Here is a 19,794-nt window from a genome sequence, read left to right on the forward strand (position 1 = left end):
GATTCAATGATCTATGCTAAGCTATGCTAAAAGGGGTACCGCCAGACCCGGAGTTCGGCTGAATGGATTCGAAACCGGTAAAACTCAACTGTTTAACTCTGGGGGAGTTGTAAAATGAGCCTATTTCCAAAAAAAAGTGGAGTATCCCTTTAACACACTGTTAACCACACCATCTGTTAATAGGTCTGGTTTGACAGCGTGTGTGCATGCGTGTTCACCTGAGGGTACAAATTCATTTATTCTGCCACTCTCATCTGCAACCCTGCAGTAAGAGTGAGTTGTGCATGCGGCCGCGGGCTGAAGGGCAGGTCTGGACCAACAGAGCCGGGCCAGGCCTTACAGACGGACATTAGGCCAAACCGGAGTTAAAATCCTATTAGTTTCAGCTGGGAATCAGATTATCGTCGTCGAGAATCACTCGTCTGGCAACTAGGGTCTAATTTACGCCAATCAACAGCAATTATTGAGGGGAAGGGGAGCATCTATTAGGGAAGCTCATCCACTTAGGCTAATGAATGGGGCAGATTCAATCTCTAACTGAAGAGACGTATTTGGGAACTGCAGCTGGGGGCGAATGCACTGCATTCAAGGGGCACCACTGTTATCTGACTTTGTGTGTGTTTGTGAGGAGAGAGACATTATTCGTACTGAGTTTTATTATAAATGGCAGCCGTATAGATCAGACGTTTCAGTATTTTTGTATTGTGTGGTATAGGGCCTATTACATTTGCAGTAATACTTGGATCAATATATGACAAACTGCTTTATTTGCTTACTGTCAAACTGATCATGAGGGAGATTTAGCCACCCTGCTAAACTGTGACTTATTTCCATGAAGGAACAAAGTAGAAATATTAGAGAAGTTACGGTTTTACTAATGGATTTAATGTTTTAATTTATTGAATTATAATGGTGGGCAAACAAAAAGTCACTGACACCTACAGAACTGCTGAATCGCTGTTTTCATAAAGTCTTGAGAGTTGAAAAGGTGACATTGGGAGATAAGAAAACTTGTGGTGTCCCCTAGTGTTTGAAAACAGCAAGTGCTTCCTGCACAAACTTCATTTCTTACAAAACAACATGGATTTTTATTTTCATAAGGCAAAAGGAAGAAAATGAAAGAAATAGTTAGCAGTTGTCTAAATATGTAAGAATAAAAAATAAAATAAAAATGGAAACGTTTAAACCCATTTAAAAACGTAAATAAAGGATGTCAGACTGTATTGTAGTGCATACTCCATAACGCAAGATGTCAGTCTTCAACAATAAAAATGCACGCAGAAAAGCAAGAAAATAAGATAAAGATGAAGGGTGACTTGTTTCCGTTATCATTTGAAAACTCAAGAGGAACATAGATGCTTTATTTACCAGCCCATCCACTCTTGACTATTTGGTAATGTTAACAAATGCGGCAGTAGAGGTCGCTGGACTTTTACCTCGGGGCTTAGAAATGAAATGGCATACATAATGTTAATGAAGTCACTAATTTTACAATACATACAGTTGGAAAATTGAATATCGTTCTTGTTAAGCATAAAAATCTGCATCGAACAATATTTATGTATGCTGTATTTGTGTAAAATTGCACTTCTCCAATTATTTGGCGGATATTGAGTATTATAATTTTATTTGTTGTATAAAAGCGATCCTAAACATCTAAAGACCAATCAGATGCGTTATAGCAAAGCACGTGATTCAACACGGAAGTAGCTCTGGAGTGTCTAATCTCGTTTCTTCACTGAAATTCTTTGTTCTTCATCTAGAAACATCAGCAGCTTCTCAACATGGCGAATAACAGCACAGGCTAAAAACGGGCTAGCGTCTCTCCCCCTCTCACCTTCTGTTAAACCCTGAAGAATAGTATGCAGCAGCCTTTGACAATATCCCAGAAAGAGTTTAAATAATGGAAACGCGGGGGATTGAGCAGATGTTCGACTTCCAGCGGTAACTTATTCACATTTAAAAGCTTGAAATGACAGCAGTTGCAGAGCTAACACAATTAGCCGTAGCATGTTCAACATCAAACCCTCAAAAACACAACCGTATAAAGTCTGTTAGAGATCATTGAAGGATTTTCAAATACATACATAAGAAAATAAATAGTAAACACGAATGATTTCTGGTTATTTATGCACTTACGTAATTTAATAAACTATATTTGACATATTTGCTATTGAAACAGTATAAAAAGGGAATAATTTTATTTAGCAAGGACGCATTAAATTGATCAGAGGTGACAGATATGTTTTGCAACATTAAAAACCTTTACTAGCTTACTATTTTAAATAAATGCTGTTTTTTTTTTAACAGTACTATTATGGTTTATATGATAGTTTTACAGAAAGTCTGGTTGTGTTTACAGTTAATAAAACCTGCAAAATTAATATTGTTTATATAAACACAATGAGTCTTATTATTTGTGATTATTTATGTCAGCAATAAGCCTGCTGCATGCAACAACAACAACAACAAAAAAACCTGATCTACATTTAAATCATAATGCATAATCGTATAGTAGCAGATTGTTCTCCACCAAAGCCTTAATTCATGTTTCTTAGGTAGTCTAGTAGTAATCCTGATATACTCGAGTAACTCGCACATGACAGCAGAAATGAAGTGCACTAGTTAGTAAACTGGTGGAAATCGGTCATGCAGTCTCCTGTGTACACTGCTCAGATCTCTGAAATGGAGAGATGGATGTTGAATCGTGCCAAACGGCTGTTCTCAGAAATAGATCCTGAAGCTGGTTTCTATTCCTGTCATCTGTTTTCACAGGTTACCAAATGATCGCTTCATCCTCCTGCTGTTGTTGCTGTACTCCCCTGTTGGCTTGTGCTTGATGCTTCTGAGAATATTTATTGGTGTTCATGTGTTTCTAGTGAGTTGTGCACTACCTGACAGTATTGTCAGAAGGTAAGACGCCACACTGGAGAGTTAATAGTTGTCAACATTAAGAAAGCGCACCAAAAGAGTAAGATCGGAAATAAAATCATATTTAGAAAACATCGCATTTGTGGACTAGGTTTTATGTAGATAATTGATCTTACATCGTTACAGTGTTATTTTAGTATTATTTAAATGCTATTATAGTATTTATTAATATTTTGAATTGGCTTTTATTTTTATAATTTCAGTTTTCACTTTAATTTTGTAATAATTTTTCTATGTAGCTTTAATAATTTTTTATTAACAAACTTATTTATTTCAAATCTTTTTCCAAGGCAACCTTTCTTAATGTTCTCTTCGTCATCTTTTTTTAAATGTTTTTATATTACCAGAAATACTTTTAGTTCATAATAATTAGTTAACAATAACAATACTGCTGCTGTGTGACATGCTCAAACTTTTTATTAATGTATAATTTTTACACACATTTTTTTACATTTTTACAGATTAATTTGTCACACACCTGATTAAGGTTATTATTAATAATTTGGTGATCAGTCACAAGTTTCCTAATGCTTGCATATAAATTGTAGTGTAAAATCTTTTGTCATTTTTGTTTGGCAGATTTAGTGTGTGTTCACACTTGGCAGGTTCGGTTTGAATAAAACGATCTGTGGTGCGATTGCTCTGTAAAGTGCGGTTTATTTGAATAAGTGTGAACATTGCCATCCGAACCCTAGTGTGCACCAAACAAGCAGACCCGAGATCACTGAAAAGATGGGTCTCGTCCACTTCCAAACGAACTCTGGTGCGGTTTAACAGAAATATGAACGCAAAGAACCAAAAACTGTACATGATGTCACCAGATGCAACCCTAAAAAGGACAAAATGCTCAAGCATACCTGTTTTTTCTCGTCGTCATAGTCGCGATGTTGCCCATCACAGTTCGGTACAGGCGTCAGAACCGTGTCTCCTCGCAGCAGATCTTTGTTTTTGTGCAACAGAGCAATTCCTGCCGCTGTTTTGACTCTTTTACACATTTCGGTTCTCAGCTGGTCAAAATGCCATCATATGTACACACATATAGCGAGTGCATTTAGCCCACAGCTTTGTTTTGGATAGTCTCTAAGTTCTGTTGCAAGTTTATTTTTTTTTTTTATCTTTAGGTGCGGTATTAAAAATGACTGTGAACACCAAGCGGCGGACTAAATGTATTATTTTCTTTTTTTGGTCCGGACTTAAAAAAAAACAAGTGAACCAATCTGCAAGTGTGAACACACCCTAAGTTTGTGTTTGTATGTTTGCAGAATTGATGTCAGTGTGTGTGAATTGGCATTTGTCTGTGCTGTTTCAGGTTCATAGTGAGAATAATGTGTTCAGTGCTGGGTCTGCATGTCCGGCAGAACAGCCCGCGCTTACGGGACAAAACTGCCCGACTTTACATCTCCAATCACGTTACACATTTCGACCACAATATTATCAACCTCCTGACCTCCTGTAACACGGTGAGTGTGTGTATGTGTGTCTCCCAGCATGATGTAATCTCTTTCTCTGCTCGGCCCTTGACTTCTGTGTCTTTCATTGGTTAACTCACACAATGAGGTCTAGTTCTTCTTTGGATTCTGTGCTGACTTAATGTTGGGCCAGAGGCCAGTGAATGAGGTTTAATTCTCTCTGTTTGCTCACTTCAAATGAATCACTTTGTTTGAATACGCGGCAGGAGGAGTAACTCGCATTCAGTTTCAAACATTAGGTCATGCTGCTCTGCTTGATCTAACATTTCTGTATGAGTTGACCTAGGTTTTAGTTAGAAAATAAATGTATTTATTGTAAATGTATAATACTTTAACTTATTAGTAATACATAATTGTACATTTACAATGTGTATTCAATTATAATACATCTAAATTTTATACACGTATATAATATACAAATAACGTTATATAATTTACACAACTTGCACAGTTTAAATAATAATATATTCAGTATATGTACACTTAAAATTTTATTACACATTCAAATGGTCAAAAATGACAATAAATACATTTAAAATGTGACAAAAGATTTCTATTTCAAGTAAATGTTGAACTTTATATTCACCTGTATCACAGTTTCCACAAAAATATTAAGCAGCAAATCAGCATTTACGAATGATTTCTGAAGGATCATGTGACACTGAAGACTGGCGTAATGATGCTGAAGATTCAGCTTTGCCATCACAGGGATAAATATATTCAAATAGAGAACAGTTATTTTAAATTGTACAGGGTGGGCCATTTATATGGATACACCGTAATAACATGGGAATGGTTGATGATATTAAAGTCCTGTTTGTGGCTTCTAAATGGCCACCATGGTCACCACCCATCTTGAGGAGTTTGCCCCCTCACATATACTAATATCCTAATATATATACTAATATATATATACTAATATATAACTAATACATATATAAGCATCCTCTAAAACCTCTAAAACCACTCACATATTGTAGAAATTGGCCATTCAGTGCAAAATATGTGGTCAAAATGGACGATTAAGCTAATAAAGCTAATTATGCAAATTGCTCAACATATGCAAATTAGCATCCGGTAGTTTCTGTATGCTGGGCACCCATACTTCACATTTCTGCAATAAAACTTTGGTGTACTCAACATTTCCGGGTTCACCTAGTTTGCTACTAGACTATAATGTGCCACAAACAGGACTTTAATATCACCAACCATTCCCATGTTATTACGGTGTATCCATATAAATGGCCCACCCTGTATTAATATTACTGTACTTTTGATCAAATACATTTAGCCTTGGTGAGTAGAAGAGACTTCTTTCAAAAGCATTTTAAAAACGTCGCGATCACAAACTTTCGAACGCATTGCTCAGATGCATTATACAATGTTACCTATTTGATTCAGCTTCAGTTATACAATGTTACCTATTTGATTCAGCTTCAGTTATAAAAGAATAAGACACTTTTAATTGCTATATATCCCCTTTTTATCTAATTTTGTAAGTCTGTATCTAATCAGCTTCATCTAACCATGTTTGCCTCTTTCTCTGTGTGTTTAGCCGCTGCTGGAGGGCCCCGTGGGGTTCATGTGCTGGGCGAGGGGTTTTATGGAGCTGGGTCAGGGCGTAGGGAGCAGGACGGAGCTGACAGAGACCCTCCGCAGATATTGCTCATCTCCTAACACTTTACCCCTCCTGCTCTTTCCAGAGGAGGACACCACCAACGGCCGGACCGGCCTCCTCAAGTTCAGGTTCAAAACATTATTACAAGTCAATTAAATTTTTCACAAATACACGTTGTTTCAAAGCAGCTTTACAGCAAATCATGGTGTTAAAGGGTTAGTTCACCCAAAAATGAAAATTATGTCATTAATGACTCACCCTCATGTCGTTCCAAGCCTGTAGGACCTTCGTTCATCTTCGGAACACAGTTTAAGATATTTTAGATTTAGTCCGAGAGCTTTCTGTTCCTCCATTGAAAGTCAATGGACGGCATACTGTTCACGTCCAGAAAGGCAATACAGACATCATCAAAGTAGTCCATGTGACATCAGTGGCTCGGTTGTACGTCACACGCATCACACATGACCAGCGTCGGCCAATAGTGAGCCTACGTGTGACGTACAACACAGACGCGCTACGCAGTTACACTACGTGAAATAGCTCGAGGCCCAGAGAGAAGGAAATGAATAGTGGAATAAAGTCGTTATTTTTGTTTACTTTTTGCGCACAAAAAGTATTCTCGTCGCTTGATAAACTTAAGATCGAGCCACTGATGTCACATGGACTACTTTGATGATGTCTGTATTGCCTTTCTGGACGTGAACAGTATGCCGTCCATTGACTTTCAATGGAGGAACAGAAAGCTCTCGGACTAAATCTAAAATATCTTAAACTGTGCTCCGAAGATGAACGGAGGTCCTACGGGCTTGGAACGACATGAGGGTGAGTCATTAATGACATCATTTTCATTTTTGGGTGAACTAACCCTTTAATGTGTATAATATCTTAATGCATTAGTTGCATTTGGCAGATTACAAGCAATCAGTCAGCTGAGATTTGCTATTCAGTGTATATTACCCTATGCGAGTAATACTGTATGTATGCAAATAAAGTTGGACATACTTGCATATCCAACTTTATATAAATAGCTGGGCGATAATACAGTTTACATTTCATAAAAATATTAACGATCAAGATTTGCTATATATCACCCTATGTTTATGTACGGTATGTATTCTGAAAAAGTTGGATATACTTACATAAATTTAATATAAAGAGCTAAGCGATAATATAGTTTGCATTTTTTGATATAAACAGAGTCGCGGTTGATATTTGCTTTAAAGTATAGATTGCTTTACGTGAGTATACTGTATGTATGAAGATAATCTGTAGTGTGAAGTTGGATGCTATACATAAGGTCTCAATTTGTAGGTTGGAAGAATGATGTATCTTTATTTTCCCCATAAACTAATACTATAGTGTATAATAAAATAAACTACATGAAATGTCTCTCTGATCTTTATGATGACTGTAACAGGCTGTGACAGCCAACAGCGACTGTTTATAGCGTAAATACCTGTTTATGATGTATCTGATTTGGTTTTAAATGTGACTACTGTACGTCGACAGTCAGGTGCCTGATATTAATAATGTTTGGTAAGTAAGGACTGCTTTAATGCCGAGACTTCTGTGATTAAATGTGGATCTGTTCTGGGAGGGTTGCCAGGTCCTCTCTAAGCTTCCTTGAAGGTTCCTCTCTAAGCTTTACTGATCCTCAGATTTAGCCTTTACTGCCTGTTAATCAGCTGACACCCATCTTGCCATTAGCTTTTAGATGACATTTCCTTTTCTCTTTAAGAAAGATGACATTTTTAAAAGCCCAACTTCTCTCTCCTCAGCTCTTGGCCTTTCTCTGTGTCTGACTCCGTCCAGCCTGTGGCATTGCTGGTCAAGAGGCCCTTCATAGCTTTGGTAATTGCATTTAAACCCTTTTTTTATGATCCTCTCTTGTTGAATGATTTAACCCGGTTAAATTCACACACATAGCCTAATAAGTAATATTTACCTCTCTTGCTCTGAACGTGTATGTAATGTAATCCTAGCTGTAGTTTTTATGTCAATGCTGCACTTGTTATTTCTGTAAATCACTTTGCTATGAAACCATCCACCCAGGCATTTAAATAAGACTGAATAGCTAATTGTCATTCGTTTCTAGAGTTCCCAGATCTTTTTTTCATTCTCAAGTTCCTGTTAACACACACAAGATAGTCTTTGTGTGAGCGTGGATATTTATAGCAGCAGCACTGATAATAAGTGATTCACGGTGCAATAGAAAGACGGACTGTCAAAGGTCGGCGGATCGGCTCATAGCGACCTCTTGCTCCTATTACAGCTTTGCAAAATGGTTTTATTATTATGTTTTGGTGAACACTGGATATGATCCATTCCTTCAGCTGCTGTATTACATCAGGGTTTTCAATCTGTTGAGATGTCACGGACCCCCAGATCTGATTCATTTAAATTTAAAAGGCATGGAAAGAGTATGGAAGCTTGTTTTAGCTACAGAATAAATAAATAAAGGGTAATTGCAGCTTTTTATCTCACAATTCAACCTTTTCTTCTTGCAATTGCAAGTTTACATCTTGCAATTCCTAATTGGCAGTTAAAAAATTAGAATTGTGACATTTTCACGCAACTGACATTGTAACTCGCAATTGCACATTTATATCTCGCAATTCTAACTTGTTTTTCTCCGAATATTTTTTTTTTATTAAGATATTCTTTTTATTATGCTTTCTTGCATCAAAAAAAGATTATATAATTTAGGTTTATAATTGTAATAATTTATGTTTTCAAATTATACACGCTACTGTAGCTTTAAGTCTTATTTATATGACCTCTGTTACTGTTTTGCATGTGAAAACAGCTGGTGCAGTTCACACTAGCGCTCATCAGGACGGGGCGAGTTACTGAATGCCGGATAGGTGTTTTATATAAATGTGGGCGGTCATGTTAATGATGGTAATTCCATGACGATTTTTTTTAATGACCTGCTTTTGAAACTCCAAAAATAGTCTCGGTCAACTGGGTAGGGAGAATTACATTGTGCATATGAAAGTATGTCTAGATAATAAGGATCAAGCCATCGAGATCCACGTAACTGTGTTCTGTTAAACACTAGCATCTAGGATAATATAAAAGGTCTTTCTCTGTTTCTTTTCAGAACACGCCAGAATCCTCATGGCTGAAGGAGCTGCTGTGGACCTTTTTTGTACCGTTCACAGTGTACCATGTAAGGTACTACATATTACAGTCTCTCCTTTGTCCAGTGGCAGTATTTTAAACGTACAATCCTCTATTGCTGCTCGACAGGCCAGAACTGGTAATGCAATAATGAAGCTTTTCAGTATTTACTAGCCTCAGGAGTCTTGCGAGTGAAGCTTATAAGACTAACAGTTTCAGGTTTAGTCCTGAATTTTTGTGCATACTTGCCTGTTGCCAAATATTGTACTTTTATTAACTGTCACTTTTGAATATATTTTAGTTTTATAAAATGTTGACATTTTGAAGTACAGGGTGGGCCATTTATATGGATACACCGTAATAACATGGAAATGGTTGGTGATATTAAAGTCCTGTTTGTGGCACATTAGTGGCCACCATGGTCACCACCCATCTTGAGGAGTTTGCCCCCTCACATATACTAATGTGCCACAAACAGGACTTTAATATCACCAACCATTCCCATGTTATTACGGTGTATCCATATAAATGGCCCACCCTGTAGATGCTAATGTTTAATGGTAATGTTTAATGTTGTAATTATTGAGTGAATAAAGGAAGAATCAGAAGCATATCATGGCTTTCTGAATGAATAAACTTTCTTTCTCACTCTTGTTAAGTGTCTCTGTACACAAATGTAAGGTGTGATTGTTTTGAAATGCTCTCAACTAGATGGCTCCCACCATTGTCTAAAGAAGATGGTGAATCTCATCTAGAATTTGCCAGCAAAGTCCAAGAGGTAAAACCTTTTCCCTTTTTTTTTTTTTTTTTTTTTTTGTGTGTGTTGAATTCTGTGAACTATTTTGTCCAATAGACATTGTATGTTTGCCCTTTCCTTTTTATACATTTCCGCACTTTCTGAAAAATATGTTTGCATGTGCAGTGATTATAGTCGTCGCCAAATTGTAGCCTGATTAATGACCCGAGCTACCGCAAAAATAAGCAGCAGCACAGCCGTTATCAACATTGATAATAATAAGAAATGTTTCTTGAGCAGCAAATCAACATATTAGGATCATTTCTGAATGTGACACTGGAGTAATGAAGCTAAAAAAATTCACCTTTGCATTACAGAAATACATTTTTACGTTTAAAATTGTACATTTAAAATTTAAAAAGGTTGTTTTACATTGTAATAATATTGAACAATTACTGTAATTTTTGATTAAGGAAATGCAGCATTGTTGAGCATTGAGACTCTTTCAGAAACATTAAAAAAAAATTGTAGTGACTCCAAACTTTTGAACAGCAGTGTTAGGCCGATTTCGCAAAAACTGGACTGGTATGATTCAACTGGAGCATTAAAAAAAAAAAAGAGTCATGCATGTAAATGCATGTAGCGATCCTCTGCCTATAGCCTGTTGAAAGTTTGTAAGTCATGCTTCTGTAGCAATGAATGCTCTGTGGAATGCCTTGAAATGTAAAAGATTTTAAACCATTTTCCGGTAATGTCATACTTGGTTGAATTTCCATTAAAAACATGTTCAAACAAACCATTATCTTATTGTCCACTGACATGGCTTTTCATCCGCCTAACCTTCAGATCCATTTCATGTCCGTTTCAAAGCTTCTACGTGTCGTTTGATGTAATGTTCATTGTGTCCCTCCGTCAGCTGCTGGCCACCAAGCTGGGCGTGATCTCCACACAGATCACTAAAGCAGACAAAGCCGAACACATCAAAAGGAAAAGACACACTGCCGCTCAGACTGCACATTCAAGTAAGAACGGATTCAATGGTGAGAAATGAAATTATGATGTGTATATATACATCATAACAAGTTAGATCACTGAATCAACATAGTAGATGTGTTTTGTCTGCTAGTGTAACATGAAACTGTGTTTTGTTTTTTTTGGGTCAGATTTGGGTGCCAGACCTCGCACAGTGGCACAGGGTTTCCTGGGCACAAGTGCAGGGGCCGAAGACTCACGAGTAGCACGTATGGTGCAGCAGGTGAAAGAGGTTCTGCCTGACGTCCCATTATCGGTCATCACCAGAGACCTGTGTATGTCTTCCTCCCATAATGCTTTGCTGTATGCAATTAGTCACTAACATGAAATCCCCTGAAATATTAATTCAGACTAGCTTCAATAAAAGCAACTGTGCCATTATACTCTTTTGTGGCTCCCCTATATGCGTACTAATGCAAAGCTGATTTCTTGGGTTTAAGCAATTGAGTTTCAGCCAGTATGTATTTGGTTAAAGGGATAGTTCACCAACAAATGTAAATTTGCTGTTGATTTACTTGCCCTCAGGCCATTTAAGATGTAGGTGACTTTTCTTCTTCTTTAGCTGAAACCGTGGTTCTTGGTGATTCATATAATGCAAGTTAATTGCTACTGTCACTTCAAAAAATCATATACAGGCAAAACAAAATTGATACTCGTGTCTCCTGGCAATGCATTGAGGTTTTAAGAAGCAAAAAGACCTGTGTGTGCAAGAAACTGAACATTATTCACAAGAATATTACCTGTAATCCACAGCCTCGCCAGCGGTCCTAAGCGCTGTAACGACAGTCCGGAGCGTGAGCTTCCTGTCGCATAATGACACATACGCTGGAGATCAAACGTTAAGAATCTGTGAAAAGTCAATCTTCCCGATTGAAATTGCGCATGCAAACGTAATCTTAGTTTTTTATATAGGTTGCGGCATCCAGGATAACTCGGGTATAATTTTGATGAACAATACAACACACACGTCCTCCCTTTCTGTTTTAAAAAAAAACACAGCATCAGCTCACACTTGAGTTTGCTCCAGCGCGTGCTTTATGCTGCGACAGAAGATCGCGCTCCAGACTGTTGTGAACGTGTTTCTTGCACACACCGATCGTTTAGCTTCTTAAGACCCTTAATGTATTGTCAGGAGACACGGGTATTCATTTTGTTTGGCCTTTATATGTTTTTTGACTCTCAAAGTGATGGTAGCCATTGACTTGCATTATATGAACCACCAAGGACCATGGTTTCAGCTCAAATTAAAAATTCTTTACTGTTCTACTGAATAAAAAAAGGCACCTAAATCTTGGATAGCTCGAGGATGAGTGCATTAACAGTACATTTTTATTTTTGGGTGAACTATCCCTTTAAGAAATCCCTTTCTTTCATCTCTGTACAGTACAGACCAACTGTGTGGACACAACCATAACCAACCTGCTGGAGCACGCTGACCAGTTCAGCTCGGAGGCTGCTGCGAGCACTCCTTCAGCTCCAGCCAAACCTGCAGCTTCCTCCTCTCTGTCTGTAATGGCATCCACACCCAATTTAAAGGTACCAGCGACTCTCACATCACTCGCTGAAAAGATGCAGCTGAAAATGAACCAGTTTTTTTAGCCAAAGTTTGTTTAACAAGTAGGGACGTTTGGTTCTTGAATGAATCGCTCTTTTAATCGAGTGACCGGTCGAGCCGGTTCACAGAAGTGAACTGAATTGAGCTTTAGTTCTAAGTTGATGACACAAGATCTACATCTGAAGTATGCTCAGCTCTGAATGAGCCAATAAGCATGTTATTGAACTAAGGAATCAGTTCGAAATGAAAGTCAACCTCATATTACAACCCCACATACTCATATTTGCAGTCACGCAGTAAATTCAGTGTTTGAGAGGTAAAAGGCAGCAGCTATAGCAATAGATACTATTTACACCAAGTACAAATAGTGATAGATGCTATTTATACTAAGTGTAAATAACAACTAGATTCTAGATTTCTAGATTCTAATGTGAAACACAACATTTGAGTGAAGAAGAGACTTTCATTACCTTTATAGTTCGAAATGTCCATTCAGTGTAAATTCGATAGTACAGTCGGCAATACGAGGATGCATCCAATCATTGACACTGACACCAGAAATATGCAAATAAGAATGTTAACCCAGGTTTAGGAATGTACAGTGTGAAACACTAGCTTATAAATATTATATGGATAATATGAATTAATTGTTAACCCCGGGTAAATTATGAGCAGTGTGAAGCAAGATGACTCAGGATTCCTAGAATGACCCAGGGTTAACTATTTCAAGTGTGAAAAGCACTATTAATCTGTCTGGACAAGCTTATTGACTCATTTGGTGCTGCGCAAAGAGCGTGTGTGTGTGTGTGTGTGTGTGTGTGTGTGTGTGATACCTCAGATATGCGTCTTGCTCCATCAACCCCAGAACTAACATTTCGATTCTGTGAACCGACTCAACCAGTTACCGACTTAAAAGAAGGATTTGTTAAATAATTGAACACCATTATTAACAAGACCATTTATGATTTATTACACTGTATAAATCAAATGTGCAATATTCTTCAGTGTACCACAAAAAACAAGATCTGTGTTTTGAGTTTGACCTTATTTTGTACAAACTGTACAATGGCTTTTTTCTTGCTTGGCCTACATGAGTGAATTTACCTATAAATAGCAACTTTGAAGCCTTTTGTCTGACAGGATATTTATATCCTTCTGAGACCCAGAAAAGAAATGTTTTGAATTTAGTTTTTTTCTTCATGTCATCACATTAGAGCATAAGAAACAAATGGTAAAAAAAAAAAAAAACATTTTTGAAAAATTATATTTTATTCATATGTTATGCTATGTCCTCTGTAGTGGACACCAGGACTCAGTTGTTTAAAAAAATTAAATGACATGAAATTATATGTATAGGCAAAACCAATGGGATTTTTTTTTCAGTCACCAATAAATGTTGGGGTTTCGGGACTTTATTTTAACTTAAATTTGTGATTCTCAACTATGTTATGAAAGATATAACGGAATGAATTGATGCACCATTTTTACTTTATGCAATATGTGGGTAAAATGGCCATAAATTAATATTCCCATTTAATGCAATGTATCTATACACTGTATCTAATGTGCACATTAATGTGTTCTTGGAGCAACATTTAATGAAAAAAGAAGTGTAATAATTGGAGAAATAATTAGCAACATTTTGATAATAATATCTAATATTTCATAGGAATATTGATGCATAACTTATTTCCATATTCACTTTGTTGTGTCACCCAAAATGCCTGATAAACATGATTTAAGTCCTGATGTCCTCTACAGTGGACATGTATGAAATCAACGTCCTGTTCTGTAACAGAAAGTAACTTTTTGATTTGAAACCCCGTAACGTTTTCCTGAGATGTTGGTTTATGAAATACAATTTGAAAAGTCCGATTTTAAATTATAATTACAATATATTATCATATTTCCATAAGAGTGCTACATGTGATCACTAAATTAATGTCAGACATTTTTAAAGACCAAGGATAAGTTGTTTTCAAGGTGAAACCTCCAAACATTTGGTATGGATGAAAAGTGCTCTTTACTGGACACCCAGGTTGTGACATGTGACATGTATGGAGTCAGAGAAATTCACTAAAATATAATGTCCACTACAGTGGACAAAAGTCTATTCCTGGATCCCAGGATAATATGTCTGTGTATTCATTCAACAGCCAGCTGCCAAATCTTTTGGGAGATCACCCACAGACAGACACATGACCCTACAGGAGAGAAAAGAAGCTTTATATGAATATGCAAGAAGGTAATTGTTTTATAAATACTAAAATAATGTTTGAAACAGTGTGTTTGAAAAACTGTTGTTTGCCAGTGTAAAAAATGATGGTAACAATATCACACTTGATATTTTTGAGTAGTTAAGGCTTGATTTCTTAATAAATCATGTAAAATCCCCTAAATTATTTAGTATATGGACACAATGAATTTAATATTTTTAGTGAAATCTACTTTTTTATTTTAAGTTGACTCTCAAAATTGTGTGAATTCGAGTGAATGAAAATAACCTGTTTCTATTTAACTTTGAGTTATATTTAAGGTTTGAAATTAACTTACCGGCCAATTTGGCTAAAAAAAATGAAGTTTTCGGCCATTCAGAACTTCTACTAGCCAAAAGAAATAAGCCACTATGTCACAGCTTATATATATATACAGTATAAAGGCATATATATATATATATATATATATATATATGCTGTGACATAGTAAATCTGATTTATTGCTCTTTTTTTCAATTTTTTCCACATATATATTTAAATTATTTTTCCACAATATTTTATAATTATCACCTTAAATTTTTTTTTATGAAATTTACAAGACCCTTGATGAATTTTTTACAGTGTAGAAATTGTATGCTGTACTCATTTATTTCTGTTGAGTAATCTGATTCTTTACTTTCTGTTCACCCCACCCGCAGACGATACATTGAAAAACATGGACTGAACAAAGAGGATGATCTATGACCTTGGACAAAGACACACCTGAGGAATTGTTTAGGAAAGGCCGCTGCTTAACACAAAATCCACATAGACAAAGAAGAAATTATAGAGTTGACCCAGAATGAAACATTTGTGTTTACCAAACATACAGAGAGAAGACTGGATTTTTTCCTTTCTTGGTTTTGTTTCTTTGTAAATCGTCTTGCATGGCAATCATGCATGTCTTTTTATTATTTCTCTCTGCAACAGAAAACAATTATTTTGGTAAACAATTTGTATTGAGACCCAGTGACCTTGGCACACTTCATATTATTTTTTATAAGGTCCTTGGGTAGAGAATAAGGGTTCAGAAACATATGGCAGTGAACTAAAACAACTCGAGGTTCATTATGTGGTTAATGATACATGTTGATGCAATATCAGCTTTTAAAGACATTAAAGATCATATAGAAATGCAAAGACTATTGTGATTGTGTCTCTTATTACATCATTGGAAATGTATGTATCTTCTTATTTATGCATATTTTTTGTAAATGAAAATGAAGTTGTCAGGGATAGATGAATAATTATTTCCATAGGTCTTACGTCAGTGCTATTTTTTGTCATCAGGATTTTTTTTTTTTTAAATGCTCTCAGCTTTTTCTTCATTGACACAAAATTAGGTTCAATAAGCTTTAAACCTATCAGAGTTTTGTATTACTAGTATTATAATTACTTTATTTCTGCCTTAAGTTATAAATGAATTAGCACCTTGTATGTAATGGCCATGGGAGACAAATGTAAGGGTTAAACTGTCAAAACGGCTTCGATTATGTTTTATTTGTCCTCTTTAAGCAAATAAGTTTTGGAAAATATACCTGCAGTGCAGCCCTAACTCGCTTTTTTTTTTTTTATAAATTTTTTTTAGATAAGCGTTTTGAATGTCGAAAGCCGTTATAACCGTTCTTCTAGCCAATGGTAATTCAGCCTGCCTATAATGACGCATCCGTCTGGATAAACCAATCATAACAATGAGCACACACAGGAGCCAATGAGAATGCTGGAGAGGGCGCACAGCAACCTATGAGAATGATGGAAATGTTGGTGATTTCTCCAGACTGAATAAGTAGGAGCACATCTCATTTTACGACCTCATTGTCGAGGGGTTTGAGTTAGAAGATTTTTGTTTCGGTCATATTTTGGGTTGTTAAGCAAACAAATACGCAAGAATGAGGGAGATTGTGCATTTACAGGCTGGACAGTGCGGCAACCAGATTGGTGCTAAGGTAAGAAGTGAACGAATATGTATTATTTATTGAAATCTATAATAAAGTAACGTTACCTTCTGAAGGAAAGCTAATCTTCGCGGCTTTTAGGGTCATAACGTTACATTGTTAGTTTAATCGATTGTTATTGTTAACGTTACATATTTAGTATTTTCATTTGGCTGACTTGTGTTCTGTTTATTATTAGTATTTATTATTATTATTATTATTATTGTTTAATCTTATCTTCTAACAGCTATTTTGTTTTAAATATGGCTTTGGATTAATCCGAACAGGCAACAAGTTTTTTTTTTTTTAATCTTATTTTTGAGCCCTCAACTAAGAATCGACGAAAAATGACTTCCAAAAAAAAAAAGAAAAAAGTAAGGACGTTTATTGTATGAAATCCGCACGATTTGAATGAACTAATGGTGAAACAATGCGTTAGTTTTAGGGTGTTGGCCGCGCCTGACCGGCGTAATGTCCGATGCGCAAGCGAGTCGGTTCTTTGTTGATTTGGTAGAGCCGAATCTTTCGAGATTTTGCTCATCTACTACAGTTGTCAACCGAATTTGGGGAGAGTCGTGACGCGACGCAGGCGAATAGATTTGAACAAACCGTTCGAACGAGTCGATTCGCTTAGACGAATCACGTGTCGTAATGTGGCCGGTTGAATCTAGCTCATGGAAAAGTGCGGGAACGCTAATATCATGTTGAAAATACCCCCTGGCCTCATACAAAGACCGAATCTGAATAATTTCATCTTATTGTGCAATATCCAAAGTTTAAAATTCGAGACCTTAAGTGCTGTGGTACTACGCCGCTGTTACTTTAAGCTCCCGGGTGGTGTAAAATGGCTCCGGTGACTTGGCAAACTCCATTTTAAAAGTGTGGAGCCCATGTAACGGAAAGCTCTGGCTATTCAATATTGGATTAACCTAGTTTTAATCGCTTCTATTTGCCTTTTATAAACCAATTCCATATCAATGCGTTTTGGTCATGGTCTAAAGTCTTTAGTCTAACTAAATTGAATGGGTAAAATAATAATAATTTTGTACCTTTGAATCCATCTTATTTCAGTTCTGGGAAGTCATTAGTGACGAGCATGGAATTGACCCAACAGGCAGTTACCATGGCGACAGTGACCTTCAGCTGGACAGAATTAATGTTTATTACAATGAAGCATCAGGTGAGCAGAAATTGATGCCTATTTTATTTTTACTTGACAATGATGTTTTCTATTGCATTTTGTCCAAGCATTTGTCGTAAAAGTCTGTACTTTTTGTTTTTATAGGTGGAAAGTATGTTCCACGTGCCGTACTCGTGGATTTGGAGCCTGGTACAATGGACTCCGTGAGGTCTGGTCCATTTGGTCAGATCTTCAGACCAGACAACTTTGTTTTTGGTAAATATTATTAAAAAAAAAAAAAAATGCACCCAAGAGCAATGGTTTAGTTGGGACATCTGACTTAGAAAAAAATTATCCTGCACTTGCTCTGAACAAAATTTGAATGGCAAATTGTCACCTGATATGTATCTAGTTTCCTTTTGTGTTGAAGTAACTAAACTCCTAACCATTTGTCACCTGATAGGCCAGAGTGGTGCTGGAAACAACTGGGCTAAGGGCCACTATACCGAAGGAGCTGAGCTGGTTGACTCCGTTTTGGACGTGGTTCGGAAAGAGGCGGAGAGCTGTGACTGTCTGCAGGGCTTCCAGCTCACTCACTCCTTGGGTGGAGGTACAGGGTCTGGTATGGGAACCCTCCTCATTAGCAAAATCCGTGAGGAGTACCCAGACCGTATCATGAACACCTTCAGCGTGGTGCCCTCTCCTAAAGTATCAGACACCGTGGTAGAGCCCTACAATGCCACACTGTCTGTCCATCAGCTGGTGGAAAACACAGACGAGACCTACTGCATCGACAACGAAGCCCTTTATGACATCTGCTTCCGTACTCTCAAACTCACAACACCTACATATGGTGACCTCAACCACCTAGTTTCTGCCACCATGAGCGGTGTCACTACCTGCTTGAGGTTCCCCGGTCAGTTGAACGCAGATCTCCGTAAACTGGCAGTGAACATGGTGCCCTTCCCCCGTCTGCATTTCTTCATGCCAGGCTTCGCTCCTCTGACAAGCAGAGGCAGCCAGCAGTACCGTGCCCTGACCGTTCCCGAACTCACCCAGCAGATGTTCGACGCCAAAAACATGATGGCCGCCTGCGACCCGCGTCACGGCCGCTACCTGACTGTGGCCGCTGTCTTCCGTGGCCGCATGTCCATGAAGGAGGTGGACGAGCAGATGCTCAACGTTCAGAACAAGAACAGCAGCTACTTCGTAGAATGGATCCCCAACAACGTTAAGACCGCCGTCTGCGACATTCCACCTCGTGGTCTCAAAATGGCCGCCACCTTCATCGGCAACAGCACTGCCATCCAGGAGCTTTTCAAGAGAATCTCTGAGCAGTTCACGGCCATGTTCAGGCGCAAGGCTTTCCTGCATTGGTACACGGGAGAGGGCATGGACGAGATGGAGTTCACAGAGGCTGAGAGCAACATGAACGACCTGGTGTCCGAGTACCAGCAGTACCAGGATGCCACCGCTGAGGAGGAAGGCGAGTTTGAGGAGGAGGGTGAAGAGGAGCTGGCTTAAGTTGACTACTGTTGTTTGTGTGGTCCATGTTTTGTTTTTTGTTTTCCCTTTTTTCTAAACTTGTCACCCTTTTATATTTTTTCTTACTGCATTTCCTGTCACTTAAAACCTTCAGTTGTTCCTCTTCATGTAAATGTTAATAAAACAAATACAAGAACCTAACTGGTTTACTAGTGTTTCTCTATACTTGACAAGGGGAGGTCTTTCAGGTTTAAAGAGATGTGGAAGGGTATTAAATTCTATTAAAGTTGTTTAATTGAGCTCTGAAATGGTCAGGTCTTTACCATCTTTGCAGTTCTTATACATGTGAACCACTAGATTAAGTTTTTGCTAGTAGTTTAACGGAAAATGCCCATTTAACTACCCTGATAAACTTGTGACCACTCAGAAGTGGTTGTAGAAAACTGCTAGTGTTTTAGTGGTTCTGAATTCAGTCTTAAATTCCTAGTCCATAGCCATATTTTCCAGATTAGATCTGAATGTGAGCAGAGAAGATC

At 37.4% G+C, this 19,794-nt stretch overlaps 2 protein-coding genes across 3 annotated transcripts; both read left to right on the forward strand.

The window, feature by feature from the left end:
- Nucleotides 1-1,732: 1,732 nt before the first annotated feature.
- On the forward strand, nt 1,733-15,859 carry aup1 (AUP1 lipid droplet regulating VLDL assembly factor). 2 transcript variants are annotated; one of them, XM_084430393.1, is made up of 12 exons: nt 1,733-1,944; nt 2,776-2,913; nt 4,241-4,391; nt 5,956-6,146; nt 7,797-7,869; nt 9,122-9,195; nt 9,853-9,919; nt 10,794-10,917; nt 11,041-11,184; nt 12,294-12,445; nt 14,621-14,709; nt 15,379-15,859. In XM_084430393.1, exons 1-12 carry the CDS (start codon nt 1,904-1,906, stop codon nt 15,422-15,424), a joined length of 1,290 nt encoding a protein of 429 aa, XP_084286519.1. In that variant the 5' UTR covers nt 1,733-1,903; the 3' UTR covers nt 15,425-15,859. The 2 variants fall into 2 exon arrangements, with proteins under 2 accessions (XP_084286519.1, XP_084286520.1); XM_084430394.1 differs by having other exon boundaries at nt 1,751-1,944; nt 10,794-10,899.
- Nucleotides 15,860-16,450: 591 nt separating this feature from the next.
- tubb4b (tubulin, beta 4B class IVb) lies at nt 16,451-19,459 on the forward strand. The gene is made up of 4 exons (XM_084430392.1): nt 16,451-16,665; nt 17,725-17,833; nt 17,939-18,049; nt 18,237-19,459. Exons 1-4 carry the CDS (start codon nt 16,609-16,611, stop codon nt 19,295-19,297), a joined length of 1,338 nt encoding a protein of 445 aa, XP_084286518.1. The 5' UTR covers nt 16,451-16,608; the 3' UTR covers nt 19,298-19,459.
- The last annotated feature ends 335 nt before the right edge of the window (nt 19,460-19,794 follow it).

Source organism: Rutilus rutilus, assembly GCF_951802725.1.
Source record: "Rutilus rutilus genome assembly, chromosome: 14".
Taxonomy (NCBI): Eukaryota; Metazoa; Chordata; class Actinopteri; order Cypriniformes; family Leuciscidae; genus Rutilus; species Rutilus rutilus.

Excerpts from the sequence above, each read along its gene's own strand:
- aup1 (XM_084430393.1), top strand. The coding sequence starts at position 1,904 with ATGGAAACGCGGGGGATTGAGCAGATGTTCGACTTCCAGCG. Across the intron at positions 2,914-4,240 it reads CCTGACAGTATTGTCAGAAG|GTTCATAGTGAGAATAATGT; the intron begins GTAAGACGCCAC and ends GTGCTGTTTCAG. Across the intron at positions 12,446-14,620 it reads CATCCACACCCAATTTAAAG|CCAGCTGCCAAATCTTTTGG; the intron begins GTACCAGCGACT and ends TTCATTCAACAG.
- tubb4b (XM_084430392.1), top strand. The coding sequence starts at position 16,609 with ATGAGGGAGATTGTGCATTTACAGGCTGGACAGTGCGGCAACCAGATT. Across the intron at positions 16,666-17,724 it reads GCAACCAGATTGGTGCTAAG|TTCTGGGAAGTCATTAGTGA; the intron begins GTAAGAAGTGAA and ends ATCTTATTTCAG. Across the intron at positions 18,050-18,236 it reads ACCAGACAACTTTGTTTTTG|GCCAGAGTGGTGCTGGAAAC; the intron begins GTAAATATTATT and ends GTCACCTGATAG.